The 20,146-nt window shown below is 37.9% G+C and overlaps 1 protein-coding gene across 1 annotated transcript; it reads right to left on the reverse strand.

Moving 5' to 3' along the window:
- Positions 1-842: 842 nt before the first annotated feature.
- On the reverse strand, positions 843-10,908 carry LOC123658427 (asparagine synthetase [glutamine-hydrolyzing]-like). Its single transcript, XM_045593851.1, has 2 exons — positions 10,723-10,908; positions 843-2,631 (listed from the first exon to the last, which is right to left on the reverse strand). The coding sequence occupies exon 2, from the start codon at positions 2,629-2,631 to the stop codon at positions 976-978; it is 1,656 nt and encodes a 551-aa protein (XP_045449807.1). The 5' UTR covers positions 10,723-10,908; the 3' UTR covers positions 843-975.
- Between the last annotated feature and the right edge of the window lie 9,238 nt (positions 10,909-20,146).

Below are 20,146 nucleotides of genomic sequence, written 5' to 3' on the forward strand. Positions count from 1 at the left end.
TTATAATGTAAAATTGTTTTTTAATGTATAAATTGTTTTTTAATGTATAAATTGTTTTTTAATGTATATATTGTTTTATATGTATAAATTGTTTTTAATGTATATATTGTTTTACTGTATGATACCGGCAACATCAATACTTAATTAGGTGCATAAGTTGTACAATAAGCTGTTTAAGTATTTAAACTGTTTTTAACTATCCCACGGGGACTCTTTAATTTTTCGGGATCAAAAGTATTCTGTATGTTGACCAGCGATATAAGCTACCACCATACAAGATTTCATTTAAATCAAACCAGTCATTTCAGAGATTAGCCTGTACAAACAGACAAACAAAAAAACAAAAAAAAATTTTAAAAAATCTAAATTCTGTCACGTCTCCCTGGGTCGGTTCTTAGAATTATTATTATTATTTTTATTATACAGAAATGCGACCTCTACAATTTTATTATATGTATAGATTTTTTATAATAAAAAAAAAAAAATCATTAAAATCTATGTTAGACGTCACTGAAAATATAGTTACCGTTTTCAAAAAATCGGAGAGAATTAAAAAATTAATTCATAAAACTAAATTCAACAATTGATGAATTTGATATAACGCTGTAATTGATGATCAAAAAATAATGAATAAGACTGAAACTTCTTCACAGTTTCGAGAAGGAACACTAGGAACGAAGCATGTTTATAGTAATTGTCTATGTATGACGAATATTATCAACTGTAAGACCACCCCTAACAAATTATTATATTTAGTATATATATTCTTAATTGATGTAATTATGTGTATTCTTAATATTTCGAAATCATATATAGGTATTTAGCAATATTAAATAAAAATTATATTAAATAATTTATTTAATGTTTGTATTCATTTCTTAAAAACATTTTTATGTTAGGCAACACAATTCATGAAAGGCTTCGCAGAAACAATAAAAAACTTAAAAACCCCATAACCATAACGATTTTTTATTGTTACGAGGCGGTATAATGTTTGATGAACCTTGCTGATGGATCTGAAACTTGGACCCATTTAGGCATCCAGTAATATGGCGTAAAGTTATGTTGACCCGGAAAGAATTTTTCAAATATATATCTGTAATATTTAGATTCGTCGGTGTTCGGTTGTACCCCAGGATATTGATCGATTGTTTGCGGTAGGCGTTCTTTGATTACCTCACCGATCGTATTGAATAATGACTTTTTGACAGAAGCGACGCCGTCACTGAAAGCTTCTTTATGTCTGAATAAGATTTCTTCTGGTAATAAGCCACTTTTGGCAAAACTATTGCGTAGTAGATGCTTCTCCAAGCCGTTTTGAGGTTGCCGTAAGGAAGGCTCTAAACTAAGATAGTGGCTAGTAAATTGGATATCTAAAAATGGTACTCGAAGCTCTAAGCTAAAGGCACTTGTCGTTCGATCTGCTCTCAATCCGTCGTATAAATAAATATCTGAAAGAAGTCTTATACTTTCTTCGTGAGCAGCTTTTGAATCGGGGGCGTCTCTGAAATATATATATCCCTGTGCAAGTTCATCTGCACCTTCGCCGCTAAAAACGACAGTGGTGTCTGTATTTTCTTTAATGTACTTCGAAAGAAGGTACATTGGTAAGCTGGCGCGTATTGTTGTTATGTCATAGGACTCTAAATGATATATAACGTTATCTAATTCTCGTTTAATATCGCTCTCATCAAATACGACTTCATGGTAGTCGGTTCCGAGGTATTCGGCTACTGTGCGCGCTGCTTTGAGATCGGGGGAATCTCCCATACCAATTGCAAATGTTTGTATTTTATATGGCAGTTTGTGTAACTTTGCTATCTTCACTACTAAAGAGGTTATAAGTGAAGAATCTAAGCCTCCACTAAGAAGACAGCCAATTCGCCTGTCAGACATCAATCTTTTCTTACATGCTGCTTCTAAAAGATAAACAGTTTTTTCGTAAAGATTCATTTCTGATATTTCCTCTTCTGTTACGAATGGCGTAAAATGAGGAAGTACACCTGGCGTAAAATATTTTTCGGTATAGTTACGTTTAACTTTACCTCCATCTAAAATATCCCATTCCTCTAAATGGCCAGGTGGAAATTGACCTAAACTCGCTGTTTTACTATCTTTTTGTTTCAATCCTATTAACCCCTTGGCTTCTGAACAGATAGCCATATATCCATTTTCTTCATCTTGTAATTTAAATAAAGGTCTAACTCCGTATGGATCTCTGGCGATATAAATTTTTCTTTTTTCTCCATCGATTAGACAAAATGCGAAAACACCATCGAGGTTTCTGACAGTATCACTGATACCAAAATTCTTGTAACAATGAATAATGGCCTCTACATCGCAACGTGTTTCGTAGTGGAAGTTATATTGGTGGCGGAGTCGTTCGCAGTTGTATATTTCGCCGTTACAAATGAGAGATACCCGTGGATATAGGTGTAATCGCATGGGTTGCATTCCGTGCAGACCGTCCACAATGGCAAGTCTTTGGAAACCTAGTACGGCGAGTGGTTCTCTTGCATCTTGTTCTATACGCCATGCGTCTGGCCCGCGATGTACTATGGCGGAAAAGCACTTGACGCATGCCCCACTTAGTCCCCCATCGATTCCAAACGTTGCCCAAATTCCACACATCTAAAACAAAAAGATTAAATTGATTATTATTATTTTTTATTTTTTTTTATCACGAGAATAATACATGTGAGAGTTTAAGGATTTATCGAGAGATATTTAACAATCTTCCACTGCTATTATTTATAACAATAAGCATAACAAACAGATGCGACTTTATTACATTAATATACAATTAAAACCTCTTTTTAATAACCTCTTTCTAAGATATAAGCGACATAGCTTGTATATTGTTATGTTTTATTTAAAAGAATCACCATCTAACATCCCACAGCTGGTTATGGACCTCTTTCTCCAAATGAGAGAAGGATATTATTGATAACGTAATTTGAAAATAATTTATATTTCGTTCGTTTGGTAGCAATTATTTCTGTCCTGATTTAATAATAAATATTACGCTTTACAGACTGTTTATTGAAGTCAAAGTCAAAAACAGCTTTATTCAAATATTTCCGCCCCAAGAGCACTTTCGAATCGTCATTTTACAAATGAAAACTTAAAAATAAATTATTATTTTTGTAAAAGTAAAGCTACCACCGATTCGGAATGTAGATTCTGCAGAGAAGAATCGGCAAGAAACTCCGCAGTTACTCTTTTGAAAATAATATATAAACTGTGTTTTAGTACAAAATTAGTAACATGTTGTATAAAATACAGCGTCACTAAGTCCACACATCTTTATCAATTATGTGATCCTGCACCGAATAATAAGCTTTATCTATTATTTTTTAGATGCCTATATGCTAAATATCGGGTAATATAATATAAAGGACAAAATAGCTTGGATAGTGTTGTAGACAATTTAAATGTTTTTATTATTTGCTTTTGAGCCAAAATCCCAAAAAAGCTCCAGGCCCAGACGGGTTGACGTCGGATATATGCGCGGCGGCAATAAACTGCGACAGGGAGTTATTCCTAGCTTTGGCGAACAAATGCCTATTGCTATCCTACTTCCCCAAGCAGTGGAAGGTCGCCCACGTATGCATCCTCCGCAAACCAGCCAAAGAGGACTATACTCACCCGAAGTCCTATAGACCTATCGGACTCCTGTCGATCCTAGGAAAGACAGTTGAGAAAATGATGGTAGGTAGACTTCAGTGGAGGCTCTTCCCTACGCTGCACCGAAGCCAGTACGGATTCATGCCACAGAGGGGAACGGAAGACGCCCTCTACGATCTCGTCAAGCATATCAGGCAGGAAATGGACTCTAAGAAGATAGTACTTCTGGTATCGCTTGACATAGAGGGCGCTTTCGATAATGCATGGTGGCCGGCTCTCAAAAAACAGCTGGTGGACAAGCATTGCCCGAGAAACCTATTTACTATGGTCGCCTCATACCTCCAGGATCGAAAGGTCATTGTTAACTACGCCAGAGCGACCAGTGAGAAGGAGACCACGAAGGGTTGCGTCCAAGGATCCATTGGCGGGCCAACCTTTTGGAACCTCATACTGGATTCGCTGCTGAGAAAGATCAGCGATATGGGAGTGTATTGCCAGGCCTTTGCGGACGACGTGGTCCTCGTCTTCTCCAGCCAAAAATCCGGCAACCTACAGACCTCAGCCGAAACCACCTTAGCTGCCGTACAAGAGTGGGGTATACATAACAAACTGAGCTTCGCCGCGCATAAGACCAACGCGATGGTGCTCACTAAAAAGCTGAAATACGATACCCCCATAATCCATATGTCCGGCACCCGACTGAGGCTTGTAGATCAAATAAAACTGCTGGGGCTCATTTTGGACTCGAAGCTCACTTTCAACGCGCACGTATCCGCCGTATGCAAAAAAGCTGCGGACATTTATAAACAGCTTGCGCGCGCGGCGAGAGTAACTTGGGGTCTGAATGGAGAGATCGTACGGACCATATATGTGGCGGTAATAGAGCCCATTGTTCTGTACGCAGCGAGCGTATGGTCCTCTGCAGCAGAGAAGTTAACCATACGAAAGCAACTAAACTCCCTGCAGAGAGGATTTGCACTGAAAATGTGCAGGGCGTACAGAACGGTGTCGCTTACATCGGCACTAGTCCTCACAGGCTTACTCCCGTTAGACCTTCGCGTTCGAGAGGCGGCCTTACTTTTTGAGACAAAAAAAGGTTACAGCACGGACCTTCTTCCACCGGGAAGAGAACTGGAGCGCAGGGTGGGACCAATGCAAAACCCCCACCCTTCTCTACTCATGCCAACAGAGTACGAGCGCTTAGAGAGTCTGAACCCCGAAGTCCTTGAGGAACACAGCATCGTCGGACCTCTCATCTTTACCGACGGAAGCAAAATAGAGGGTAAAGTAGGAGCTGCCCTCACATGCTGGGATCAAGACAGGGAAGTAAGATACTCCACTTTCCGGTTAGAGCCGCACAACACTGTCTTTCAATCCGAGATGTACGCACTCTTCAGAGCAGTGGAAATGGCAAAAACCTCAAAGTCACGCTCCATCAACATCCTGAGCGACTCGAGGTCATCTTTAGATCTGATGAGGAGCCCCTCAGTAACTCACCCTCTGGCCGTGGAAATGAAGAGTCAAATCAGACAGCTCCGGGAGGAGAATAAGACAGTACGGTTCTTTTGGTTGAGGGCCCATGTTGGAACACCGGGCAATGAGAGAGCGGACGAACTAGCCAAAAGGGCGGCTTTAACGAAAAAGACGGCACCTGACTACGACAGAGTACCACTCTCGTATGTCAAAAGGCAGATACGGGAAGCGTCTGCCAGGGTGTGGCAAGACAGATACAATTCTTCGGAGACTGGCTCGGTCACGAAAATATTCTTACCGGATGTAAAGACCGCTCGCAGACTGGTAAGGAAATCGGCACCAACATCTGTCGACACACAAATTCTGACCGGCCACGGAGGATTTGCGGCGTATCTTCACAGATTCCACATCACTGACAGTCCTTCGTGCGTCTGCGACCCGAATTGTGAGGAGACAGTTCTGCATATTATACTGAGCTGCCCGAGGTTCAGTAAGGAAAGGCTGGATCTGGAACTCAAACTCCAGATTAAATTAGACCAGCCATCGCTCCATACCATCCTGGAGAGCGAGACTAGCAGAACGTCCTTCCTCACATTCGCGAGAAAGGCCGTCAATACAGCCGCAAAGAGGAACAGCACGCTTTCTCCACCACTGGCTTTAACACCTACGCAGAATGCCAACACCGTCGTTCTTACAACACACACTCAGACACACAACACACAAACACAAATAGAACAAAACCGTGTCCAACAAGTAACTCAGCAGGACAACATCACGGCTCCGCGGATGTCTCCTGGCCGCACCCTTCTGGGCCAAATAACTAGGACCATGTCTTCCTCACTGCAGAACCTGTTCAGGAATAGAGCCAACCAAAACGCACCTCCGCAACCGACTCAGAGCAGGATGACACAATCCTCGCCCAGTGAAGTGAACGGAAGTGGAGAAGTTGGTATTAGGACCAGATGCGTGGCTCTATTCATGGACAGCGAAACGGAGAGGATGGGGATAAGCTTCTGTCGCTCTGAAGAACGCAATCAGCTGGCGATTTCGCCGGGGCTCGCCTTACTGATAAACGGTAGCACCCAAAAGACAAGCATAAAGCGCACAAAAATCACAGCGCTAGCGCAAGAGCAGGAGGGCGACCCGACCTATCGTTTATTGCGGTTGAAAAACAAAGAGATCGCACTTTTCGAATGGGGAGAGACGTCCGCCTTCGTGCAGTCCAGCTTGTGGCTACAGCGCTTGGGCGAGATCCCCGGGGGAATCCCCGGAAGAATCAGTGTCGATTCGATGAGAGTCGGTTATGATAGAGGCAACGTATCGGATAGGTACGGTTGCCTAATGGCTTCTAAGAACAGTGAGGTCATTGTTTACGAAGACAGGGGGGAGGATCTTGGTTACTTAAGACCGAAATCCAAAACACCTTCATCCCCTGCATTGCCGACTGTCAGCGAACCCGCACCTAGTGGCTCGGAGCGCCTACAACAAAAGATCGAGAACCAGAAGGTTGAACAACGCAAAGCAAGGGCCGCACCTGAGTCTAAGCCGAGCTCGATGTCATTGGCGACCTTTATCCAGGCAACCATCTCCCCGAAACAAGGTAAGCTCCCGCATCACCCCTCTCCCAAAAAGGCTGGACAGGGAGAGCGACTATCGGGGGCGCTGAGCGGGTTCACCAAAGACGACAGTCCGAGGCACCCGGAGGCGTCACTCGCCGCTCGAACTAGGGCCGATATGGGACAAGTAGAACCACCAAGACTTCGACCTGCGTCCACACCGTTTCAACATGCAGAGAACGCCCTAATCGAGTTCCTGGCCATAATAAAGGCAAACCGCGAGGTAAGCCTGGCCACCTGCAAAAAGATCATGCAGGCTTACCAGTACGATCACCAAAGGCTACTGGAGGTGGAACTCGAGGAAGCCGAAGCAGCCATATACAACAGCAAAACCCGACAAATACTCAAGGGCAAGATGTCGGGTAGGTATATGGCTGCATATAACACCACAGCAGGTTTTGTGAGCGCGGTCGAGTCTGAGGGGAGTGACGAGGAGTCTCAAACCTTCGACACACCTGAAGGGGACCCGGTGGTGGTAGTGGCCAGATGCACGAAAGTAATGCTGGGCGACCGGATGCTGCGGATGGCGAAAACCATCTCGGGCGACCGGGAAGCCGGTTTACCGTCCGTGACCTGGGGGCTACCATCGCTGGAGTGGATAAACGGTGTACCGGGATGCGGTAAGACAACTCGCATAGTCAGGGACTTCGATGAGGACACGGAGGTCGTGATTACGACCACAGTCGAGGCGGCCAAAGACCTAAAGGAAAAACTGGCGCACCGCTATGGCAACAAGGCCAAGCAAAAGGTGCGCACTATGGCATCCGTGCTGGTAAATGGTTTCCGTGAGGGCTCAAAAATCAAACGCCTAACGGTGGACGAAGCCCTCATGAACCATTTCGGAGCCATAGTAATGGCCGCCCGACTATCGGGAGCAGAGAAGGTAGTCCTCATTGGAGATATAAATCAGCTGCCGTACATCGACAGGGACAACCTGTTCGAAATGCGGTACCGCAGACCAAACCTGTTAACAACCATCTCATGTGAGTTGTCATGCACGCATCGTAACCCCAAAGACGTCGCCTTTGCCATCAGTGAGGTTTACAAGACCGTGTACAGCTCAAGCACAAAGATCCGATCTTTGCGAGTGGAGAGCCTCACGGGCGCGCGCATTCCTGTAGGAAGGGACCGGACCTTGTACCTGGTCTTTACGCAAGAGGAGAAGAGATTGCTGACTGACCAGGGATACGGGTCTGGTGAGGGATCGCGCGTCTTAACCATCCATGAGGCGCAGGGCCAGACCTATGAGGACGTCGTTGTCCTCCAGACGAAGACAAGGAGGCTCAAGATTCACGACAGCGTCTCGCACGCTGTAGTCGCGGTGACTAGGCATACCAACACCTGTGTCTATTACACCGACGACCGTGACGACGCAATTGGTCGCTTTGTGACGAAGGCAGCGGAAACTTCTGAAAAAGACATCCTCGAGCACAGCCTCAGGATGGCGATTCACCACAGGGATGCCGCCGTCATTGAGGGTGTGCTCGAAATGTTAAAATTGTAGCACACCTTACTTGTAGGAATAAATTGTATAAGGAAAAAACTTAGGAGTAAGAAAAAAAAAAAAAAAAAAAAAAAAAAAAAAAAAAAAAAAAAAAAAAAAAAAAAAAATTACTAATAATAACATAGGTTAAGTGTATATTGTAAGTAGGCCAAGTAGGCCATAAGTGTACATATACGTTAGCTAGACAATAAGTGTACATATATTATAGATAGCAAGTAAGTGTATATATAAACATAGATAATAATAATTATTATAATAGTGACAACAATAATTAAAGTAAGGCGCAATATAATTCTATGTCTTTTTGCATGTAAGATATCAATTAAGTTTAGCATAATTTTGGTCGGTGGACTCACGTCTGCATTAGGGATACTAAGATAGAATAATTAGGTCTCTTAGTGTAAGCTGCAGTAGTGTAACAAGTAAACGATCAGTAATAAAACTAAAAATCGGAATAACAAAAGCATGGGCACTTTAAGCCTGTGGACATAACTTTATTTAAAAAAAAAAAAAAAAATGTTTTTAATAACGTCAATGTAAAAATAGTTTTATTATATCCCTTGGGAAATCAAATAACAAGTCTCAATACGGTAAACGCCAACTAAAAATATTACTGCGTAATTTTTATTGACTAGCTCGTTGGCGCAGTTTGTAGTGGCCCACGGCCTGTGGCCCTGCTTTCTGCTCCACGGGTTGCGGGTTCGATTCCCATCTAAGTCTGGGTGTAATATTTGTATTTATATATTTAAATGTGTAATATTTCTATGTAACTATATCATCATTACAGCTTATACAGTCCACTGCTGGACATAGGCCTCCACAAGTTTACGCCAAAAATAATGTGAACTCATTTGCTTTGCCCATAGTCACCACGCTGGGCAGGTAAAAATAAAATATTTAGCTATATCAGCCGGCTGTTACCTATAACACAAACATTAAGTTGCTTACCGTAGGAATATTCGACCGTATGTGTATGTTATATGATATTTATTTATTTATTGACGTCCCGTTGACGCAGCGGTCAAAGAGCTGTGTGTTGCGCTAGCGGTCGCGAGTTCGATTGCATGATAAACATTTTTATTGGAAATACAGATGTTGGACGTGATCTGGGCATTTGTTCTCGTGTACTGTGTATATTTCCGGACCCAGGAAAGAATTCTACCGGGAGCCATTGAATGCGATACATTTATTTATTTATTTTATCCTTTCATTTAGGTAGAGCCCAGCGGGATATATTAAGCCAAAAAAAAATTGTCACATGAAAATGTAAATAAACTAAACACAATGGTTTTGTAGGCGCAATTGTGTTTATTACACTTACGTCTACTGAGTCTCAGGGTCAATTTCACTGATCTTTGATATGGTTTAAACAGTTATCATATTTGTATTAAAATAGTCTACAAAAGATAAAAATTTCGCGACCCGTGATTCTAATGGTTCAAGTTTATTATTTACTGTAAAAGAGGGTCTCTTTGAGGGGCCTATTTAACCATATGCCGACGCAGTCTGCGATAGCATATCAGTAGCTGATGTGCGAGAAAATCTTTAACTGTAATCGGAAAAATTGGCCCTGTGCGTAATATTTACAACCTACAGTCGATGACGTTGACGATCAAAAGATGTTGTATTTTCTTTGCAAAGCAGATTAAGGAATGTTCAAATAAACAAATAGAAAAAAAAACTTAACCTTGCAAAGTTAATTATTTCGTTTTATTATTTCATTCGTGTATGACTAATTACGCTTCAGCCTGTAATATCCCACTACTGGGCATAAGCCTCTTTCCCCATGTAGGAGAAAGATCAGAGCTTAATCCACCACGCTGCTCCAATGCGGGTTGGCGGATATATTCCCTACTATGAGTAACGATCGCTATCAGGTGTACATGATAACAACCGGGACCGACCGCTTAACGTGCTCTCCGAAGCACGGTGGGGAGACCCACAAAGACTGCACAAACACCCAGACCACGACAAACACCTGTATGGCCAATACAAATGTTTGTCATGTGCGGGGATCGAACCCGCAACCGCCAGCGCAACAGGTACAATCCACGGCTGTAACCGTTGTGCCAACGCGGCGTCTTTCATGTCAATTACAATAGTTTATTTTTGAAAATTAAATTCATCAAAAAAAATTGATTTTTTATCAAAAAGGATTTTATTAGCCAGATTATTACCAATTTAAATTAAATTAAACTCAAAAATATTTTAAACATATTCAAATCGTTGTTTTACAAATTAAAATTTTAGTTATTACTACCGGTTCGGAATGCAGATTCTGCGGATTTTTTTTTTTGCAATCGTTCGATTCGTCTTACTAAATTAACTAACTCTCTAATACAGTTATAATTTTTAAACTTATAAAATATAATACACAAAATGTCTAAATAATTTAGAATAATTATGAGCTATTACAACATTTAAAGTAAACAAATAGTTTGACATGATTGATAATATATTTTAAAAACATTAAGTACTATAATTTTGCATTAATTTATTTACCTTAGGAAATAGTTGTATAGGCGAAGACACGTGGATTAACACTGAAACCGTTTACACGCAGGTAAAGTATACAATATGTACTCTCTACGTCTATTAAAGCCGTAGACAGAGTAAACTAGTTTACTCTGTCTACGATTAAAGCCGTCTGTTTCTATACGAATTCTACGATCTGTATAAAAATCGAAGTGAAATGGACTCAGTATTGCCATTACAAAATGTGGGAAATATTAGCCCGAAATTGAAAATTTAAGACGCATTGTGTAGAAAATATATCTTTCATAATAATGATATAAATATTAATACCTCCTTTAATTTTTTTACGCACGGTTAATTTGTTTAGTGAATATTTTTTCCTAAATATTTTACTGTTAACAATAATAAATCTTACATTAATTATTAAAATTTCATTGATTCTCAGGTCAAATTTAACAATCATTATATAATAATGTAGCTAAAAAGGTAGTTTTTTTTTTTAATTTGTTGATAAACAAACAATTTATTCATAGAATAGACGTCATAAGTCTACTACGCCTTTTATTTCCTTTTAGGATTTTCTTTTTCAGCTAAGACATATATCGTGCTATATGGCAATAGTTCAAAGTTTTTACCGCAGCTTTTACTGATTACTATAAAATTAGACAAATATTGTGGTAGTTAAATATACTGGCAATATTACTTTTAGTCGACACCCGAGCATTGGCGAGCACATAACGTGATGAGTGCGATAGAAATATTCGAGTGAAAAGAACAGCTGTAGTCAATATAAAATACTTGTTCAAACTTCAACCGAAATGATGATGCAAGAGACGAATAATCTTACAGCTCATATTGCATCATTTTCACTGGGGTTGATGTTACTAAAATGTTTAGAAATTGCTACAAAAAAATTACTTACATGTAATTTTATATATAGTTATTATTTAGCTTTATTATTGTCTTTTATTCAATATATTTTCTTAGGAATATTTATAAAAAAGATAAATAAAAATATTTAAAAATATAATAATAGTAGTCCTCCGGTGGCTGGTTGGGGCCGAGGCCGCCGGTGGTTAAGGCTCCAGGCCATTGATCTATAAAAATGCTCCAGGCTGAGGAACCACCTCATAATGCGGGCCATTTCAAGCAACACTGCCTTTTGAATCCGACCCTTGATCCAACAATCAGGCGAGTTGGTCGAAACTCTTCCTAATAGACCATTGACCGACACAACAATAGGAACATCTTTCTTTTTTAATTTTTTGATTATTATTATTTGTGTGTGTACGTGTGTGTGTTGGGTGTCTGTGTCTGTGTGTTTTATTCATAATCGTCGTATGCTCTATAATTCAATATTAAAAGTATTATGTGTGATGCTAATTAACATGCTGTATAAGCGATTCTGTTTCCACAAAAATAGGTGTTGGTCAGCAACTGTAATTTTCAGCATGCATAATATAACACAGGGTATATAAAATAAATAATACATTAAATAATGTATTATATATTTTATTATACAAAAAACGTGAACGTGGCTCATATTGGATGCTATCAAATAAAGTTCTATTGTTTGGGGCATGTGCTATTATATATTTCTTACTTTTATTTTATAAATGTAAGTCATCCTACATCACCACCACCTTTGCAACTTGATATGCTGCGATACACCTGTGTAAATATAATATAGGTACGTACGGAAAAATTTGTTTGTTAAATGAAGTTAAAAAATTATTAAGCGAACTCTATGTAGTAAAGCTTCTTATAACATCAATGAAAAGGGCATGGGATTGAATAACGCTCGACCATGCTATGTTTATGACCCGCCCTGTAAAAAATAAATACAGTTACAAATATTGTGAGCTGACATGTGGTAAATTCGGCACACGCGATTGACTCCCTCGTGTTTGTTCTAATCATTTCATGGCCATACTTTTGCGTTTTATGTTTTGTAATATATTATTTTAAATTCTAAAAGAATACCGAGAGTTTTTTTCCTCCGGTTTTTTTTCTTTCCATTATCCCGCTATTACAAAAAAAAAAATTAACTAATGACAGATTTCTTTGGTATCCAGCCTACAATTTCTTTTGTTAACTAAACAACCTGGGGTGTGTCCATACTGGGGTTGGCAGTAAAATTAAATTGTAAAGTAACTTTTATTGACAATGACATTAAGACCTCGTGATCGTTTTTGTGCATTTAACTATAATGTCTATAACACTGTATAGCTATGAATTTAGCGCTTTTCAGTTGAGAGTTATAGACGTTTGTTAACGATTAGTTGTGTTTTTTTTTTTACAAAAAAAGTGATATATCCACAGGCTTATTATGCCCGTGCTTTTGTTATTCCATATATTATTATTTTTTTTTTAATATGCATCGGTACTTCACCGCAACTTTAGAATCCTAGAAGCCTCAATAACTAGTCTTAAAATTTCTAAAAGTCGACGCGAGTCTACTGATCAAGACTACTCTACATATTGCTTTTTTATATTTTTATATAGTAATTATTTTTATTATATTTACACTTATTTGTATGATATAGGTAGATACTAGATAGATATTAATCTACGTGAAGCGAAAACTTTGTACCCCTTTTTACGAAAATTGAGCACAGAGTACAGTAAGTATACCGAGCGGAGGAGTATGAAATTTCGCAGACTTATAGTTTATGTAGAGAAGGAGTGCAGAATTCTAATGTTTTATTTAAATGATGCCTCATCATCATCATCATCATCATTTCAGCCTATTGCAGTCCACTGCTGGACATAGGCCTCTACAAGTGTGTTGCCCATAGTCACCACGCTGGGCAGGCGGATTGGTGACCGCAGGGCTGGCTTTGTCGCACCGAAGACGCTCCTGCCCGTCGTCGGCCTGTGTATTTCAAAGCCAGCAGTTAGATGGTTATCCCGCCATCGGTCACCTTTATAAGTTCCAAAGTGGTAGTGGAACTATGCTATCCCTTAGTCGCCTCTTACGACACCCATGGGAAGAGAGGGGTGGCTATATTCTTTGATGCCGTAGCCATAAGGCATGCCTATGCATTTGCATATGCATTGATGTTTTTAGGAAATTTTTGCCATTTGAATAAAAAAACATTACACATACTACTATGTATCAGACACACACGCATATATGCTCTTTTGTTTATTGTTATAGAATACGAGTATATAGAAGTATAGTATTTACCAACTGAACCTTAATAATTAAAAAAAATTTAATTTAAATTGATCATGGTTGAATGACGACCATTGGGCGACAACTACGACACATTTTTTGAAATATTTAACAGATACGGACACTTGGAATAAAAAAAACACTTTACTGGAATGCTGAAATGCCTGAAATTAAGTTTGGTGTCATAAGATAAAGGACCTTCGGAAGTGTTATCGATTGTTGATATGTTACAAAATACTAGCTTACATTATCAGTTCTTACCATTACACTTGACGTAGATCGTAAAACTAATCTTTGAACGAAGTACCTCAGAACTTTTGTCTGGGTTTATTTCTTTTTTTTTTTTCGAAAGGTGTTTCTTGTCATGGGACCACCATTTGAATTTGATCGAGATTTTACTATTTTTTGAGTTAATTCTAATAATGACCACTTATTGTTTTCTAATGTTTACGCGAATTTCACTCCTTTAAATGAAACAACTTTTTCAATCCTCCCGTGACCATGGTTGCTGTAAAGTATCCTAAATTATAGAAATAGTATTAGAAATAGTGTTAGAAATTATAGAAATAGTATTAGAAATAGTGTTAGAAATTATAGAAATAGTATTAGAAATAGAGTTAGAAATTATAGAAATAGTATTAGAAATAGTGTTAGAAATTATATAAATAGTCAAGAAAAACAGTTCTATCAAAAATGAAATGGTAGAATTACATGCGCAGCTCCAGGAGATTCGTGAGGAACGTGACCGCCTTAAACGGCAATCCAGGGAATTCGACAAGTGCTATGACGAGTACGATAATAATTTAAAAACTATAGCCCTGTTCCGTTCACAACTCGCGAGTGCCCTGGAGCGTGTAGAAAATTTAGAACAAGAGGCCTTTCAGGCCAGATTCCAATGTACGCAAAATTTATTCGCCGATTTACTAAATGTATCCGGTACTCTTTCTCCGTAATTCGTCACGTCGTTAAATTTAAAAATTAGCAATTTAAATCATAATCTTAGCGAAATGACTGAAAAATACATCTCTGCTAGAAGGGAGATTAGTGAACATGAATTGGCTTTGGATGAACTCATACAACTATCCAAATATAATGAAGATCAATTCTCAATTCTCTAAGCTTCAATTCTCTAGTAAAGCATGACTATCAATGCTCAAACACAGTTCATACAGGGCCTTCGTGTGAAATAAGATAAGGAAATCATGTCAGCTCCGTAGTTACTACGCCTGTATCCAAAAGTAAAGTATTGATGTATAGCGATGAACATACAACAGGGCCAAAACATACAGGGCCTTTTGGGAAAGAAACTTGAATTAGAACTTTTCTTAAATAAATATAATATTAATAAAATTTGTATTACTGAACACTGGCTTAAAGAATACCAGCTTGTTTTTAACTTTGATAAGCACCAAGTTGCCAGTTCGTTCTGTAGGAAGACAGCCATACATGGTGGCTCATTGATCATAGTAAATAAAAACCTAAAATTTAAGGTACGTAGAGATATTGTAAGCCTTTCCATTGAACGAACTATAGAGACAGCCTGTATCGAGCTAGCGCAATATGTAATAGTCAGTATCTATAGACCACCCACTACATGTTACGAACAATTTGAAGCAGTATTAGAAGAATTATTAACAAAGCTGACTGTTAGACGTAACAAAGATATTATAGTGTGTGGTGACTTTAATATCAATTTATTGGATGATACTTTACTCAGTAAAAGAATTTTATCGTTGTTCAAATGTTGTGATCTTACTAACCTCTTCCTGGAACCTACTCGAAAAACTAACTCTACAGCCACATGCATTGATAACATCTTTACAGATGGGACTCCGTCCTTCTCAGCTATAATAAATAAATTACATTCTGATCACTGTGGCCAATTAATCAGCTTCAATTATAATACGGAAAAGCAGGTTGGTAAGAGGAAAGTGGTTGTTCCAGTGAATGTTAAACGTGTGGAGAGATTTAGGAACACTATAAAAAATCAAATCAAATGTACTGTGTGGCTACGGTACTAAAGAATATAGCCATCCCCTCTCTTCCCGTGGGTGTCGTAAGAGGCGACTAAGGGATAACATAGTTCCGCTACCACCTTGGAACTTGAAAAGCCGACCGATGGCGGGATAACTATCCAACTGCTGGCTTTGAAATATACAGGCCGAAGACGGGCAGCAGCGCCTTCGGTGTGACAAAGCCAGCCCTGCGGTCACCAACCCGCCTGCCCAGCGTGGTGACTATGGGCAAAACACATGAGTTCACGCTATTTTTCGCGCAAACTTGTGGAGGCCTATGTCCAGTAGTGGACTGTAAAGGCTGTAATGATGATAAAAAATCAAATTGATATGCCATCAATAGGTGGTGTTAATGATAAATATGGAGTTTTATGCGGTCATTTAAACAGTGTGTTCAAAACTGTATTTATACCAAAAAAATCTCTCCTGAGTATTGTAAGTCACACAATGATTGGGCGAGTCCGGGAATCTATAAAAGTAGGCAAAAATTATATAATCTCTTACACGAGAAATCGTATAATACAAACATTGTTTTTTTGTAATTTTAACAAAAATTATTGAAAAGATTTTAAACTTGTTTGTGCCGCGGCTTAGTCAATATTCATTAGAAATAAAATTAAGTCTAGTAAAAACTAAATTAAAATAACTTGGAATGTTATAAATGCCGAAACTGGAAAATTAAAAGAACGTAATGGTGTCAGTGAACTGATCATTGACAATCACTCTATTAAAGCGGTTAATCAGGTGGCAACAGCTTTGGCAAAACACTTTGCTGACATTCCACTTTCGATAACTAAGGCGCTTATATCATCGCCTGAAGTCGCTGAATCGTTGCTTAAACAAAAATGTAAATGCGTGGAAAGGTGATTTTATTTTTAAACCCATATATGCTAATGAAATTGTTAAAACATTTAAAACTTTAGAAATTAAAAACACCGCTGACCTTGGGGTATATCTGTTAAAATTATTGGTACAATTGTTGATATCATAGCACCCCACTTAGCGATTATATTTAATGAATGTATTATAAGTGGTGAGTTTCCTGATCTTATGAAGCATAGTAAAGTTAGGTATACCTTTGTTTAAATCCGGTTGTCATACAGATCCAACAAATTACAGGCACATTTCTATTCTACCTGCCTGTAGTAAAATATTTGAAAAAGTGATTCTGTCAGCTTTTAAATCATTTGTCAACAAATAATCTTTTACATAACAAGCAGTTCGGTTTCACTAAAGGACGCTCAACAACTAATGCCGGTGTCGAGCTTTTTACTTCGATAGTCAATGCTTGGGAGGAGTCGCGTGATGCTTTAGGTGTATTTTGTGATTTATCTAAGGCATTTGACTGTGTTCATCATAACACATCTGGGCGTGGTCACTGTGGCATTAAAAATACCGCACTATTACTTCTGAGTTCTTATCTTAGTGACAGAACTCAAAGGGTTGAAGTGAATAATTCTAAGTCCTCTGGGTCTCATATACAGATGGGGGTCCCACAAGGCTCAATTCTTGGTTCATTTTTGTTCTTAATATACATAAACGACATACTGTATTAAGTAGAGAAGAAGCATGAGATTGTATTGTTTGCTGATGATACTTCATTAATATTTAAATTACGTAGACAAGAAACCAACTATGACGATGTAAACAATGCTCTCTCTGAACTGGTGCACTGGTTTAGTGTGAATAACTTACTTCTCAATAGTAAAAAAACTAATTGTATCAAATTTTCTGCTCTAAATGTAAAACAAATTGATATGCAACCAAAACTCAATGGTGATAAATTGAACTTAGTTAAATCAACCGTTTTTCTAGGAATCACCAATGATTCAAAGTTGCAGTGGGGACCCTGTCAATTGACGGATAGACTGAGTTCTGCAGCGTACGCGGTTAAAAAAATAAGGTTATTAACAGATGTCGATACAGCTAGATTAGTTTACTTCAGCTACTTCCATAGTATAATGTCTTATGGCATTTTGCTATGGGGCAATGCGGCTGATATTAATGTCATTTTTATCCTACAGAAAAGGGCTATCCGTTATATTTTTAAAATGGGATGTAAAGAATATCTGAAAGAGAAATTTAAAGAGATCAACATTCTGACCTTTGCATCGCAGTATATTTATGAAAATCTAATGTACATACAGAAAATATAGGCATTTATTTGTTAGCCGTAGTGATCGACATGCCTCACATGATGTAACACTCAGGAACGACCACAAATTAATATTTCCTAAATGCCGGCTCAGAAAAAAATAGTTCCTTTATAGGAATGTCTATCTTATTATACAATAAGATTCCGGCTGCGCTTCAATCTCTGCCTTTACTGAAGTTTAAAAAAATTACTAAGCGAACTTTATGTAGTAAAGCTTATTATAACATCAATGAATATCTTAATGATGAAAAGGCATGGGATTGAATAAAGTTCGACTAGGCTATGTCTTTGAACTCAATCTGTAAATAGATATAGTTAAAATATTGTGAGCAGGTGACGTGTGGTGGTTTCGACGCACACGATTAGCTGTCTCGTGTTTGTCCTGATCATTTCATGGTCATAGTGTTACTTTTTGTCTTGTATATGACTTTTAATTTTTAAAAGAGTACCGAGAGTTTTTTTCCCTCGGCTTTCTTTTCTCTCGGCCTACACTAGGGACATTAGTTTATCTTATTTATTGTAATATTTAATAAAGCCGAGGACATAATAGGAAGGTAATGTCTACCGAGACATTAGAAATTTAAATTAACTTAATAATTTTATTATTTCGACTAAGTTAATGTTACAAATAACACTGGATATATTACCTAAGTTTGTAATGTACCCAATGTTAAAACATAAATTTTTATTTTATTGTCTGATTTTTTTGCTGCCTTAACTTTCTTTTATTATTGTGGAGTTTTTTTTTTTAATTTATTTGTATTTTTTTTGTAAATGACATTATTTTGACTTTCGTTAAGTGTGTATATCATGACGAAATATAATTATGTCTTCATTTCATTTCAGAAACGTCGGGAATCTAAAAAGTTAATAACCGCGATAAAAACCGAAAAAGTTGTTTCATTTAAATAACCACTTAGTTCACTATTTTTATATCTACGTTGTATTTCCGGTCCATGTAATTGAAATGGTTTTTTTTTTCGTTTGCAAGCAAACAATTATTTCAGATAGATAACGGTCTATCGAGAACTATATACTATATTTAGTCACTCTATTAATAATAATACTATGAGGAATAGCGGTCAAACCCACTTATTGCTTATCATTTTATTCTGTGAAGACGTAATTATGACGTATTTTGCGGTAATTGTATTTATATAATTTACATTATTCTTATATGCAATAGATAATACCAACTGAAAAGTTTACACTTCCTTAAGTTATGACCACATATTTTCTAACCAAGAAATCCATGGGTTTTTTAATGACGTGGAAACCAATGATTATTGGGATCAGTGGGTTCTCAAGAGGGAAAACAAGTAAATTTGAAATGATTTAAATACAGGAATGCGAAACTAACAGGAGCATTCACAGAGGCATTGCGTTACAGTCGAGTCTTTGAATTTGAAAAGAAATATCCAGAAAAATGAAATTTTCAATAGTTATCGTGATGTTAATGGCGGTGTTAACGGTCTTCGTTGGACAGAGCAGCGCCGCACCTAAAATTAATCTAAATGCGTTAAGAAAAGGAGGCAGAGCACTCGTAAGTTGATTAATATATTATTACTTTTAACCGACTTCCAAAAAAAACGAGGTTCTCGATTTGATTGTTTTTTTTTTTAATGAATGTTAGCTCTGAACTTTTGACTGGGTAGACCGATTTTGATGATTTCCGTTCCAATCAAAAGGCAGTGCGTGTCATGTGGTCCCATTTAAATTTAATTGAGATCTAACAAGTACTTTTCTAGTTATACCTAATAACGCGTATTTCCTTTACTACTTTTTCGTCGACCTGCATTGTATTTATTATACCTCATAACTCATGAACCGATTTTGATGATTCTTGTTTTAATCGAAAGCTGATTGTCGTGTAATTCTATTTTAATTTCATCGAGATCTCACGACTACTTTTTGAGTAATCTTTGATAATGCGCTTGATTATTTTGTCGTCTACTTACGTCGTATGTAGGTATTACTTGTCGATGTAATCGAAATCGGGTTTCTTTTTCGTTTGCGTGTAGAGACAATTCTAATGAATAAGACTGAATAAACGACGTTACTGAGTATTAGTAAATATAAGAAATTATTGTCGTTGTTTATATC

This window comes from Melitaea cinxia, chromosome 12 (genome assembly GCF_905220565.1).
Source record: "Melitaea cinxia chromosome 12, ilMelCinx1.1, whole genome shotgun sequence".
NCBI classification, from domain to species: domain Eukaryota; kingdom Metazoa; phylum Arthropoda; class Insecta; order Lepidoptera; family Nymphalidae; genus Melitaea; species Melitaea cinxia.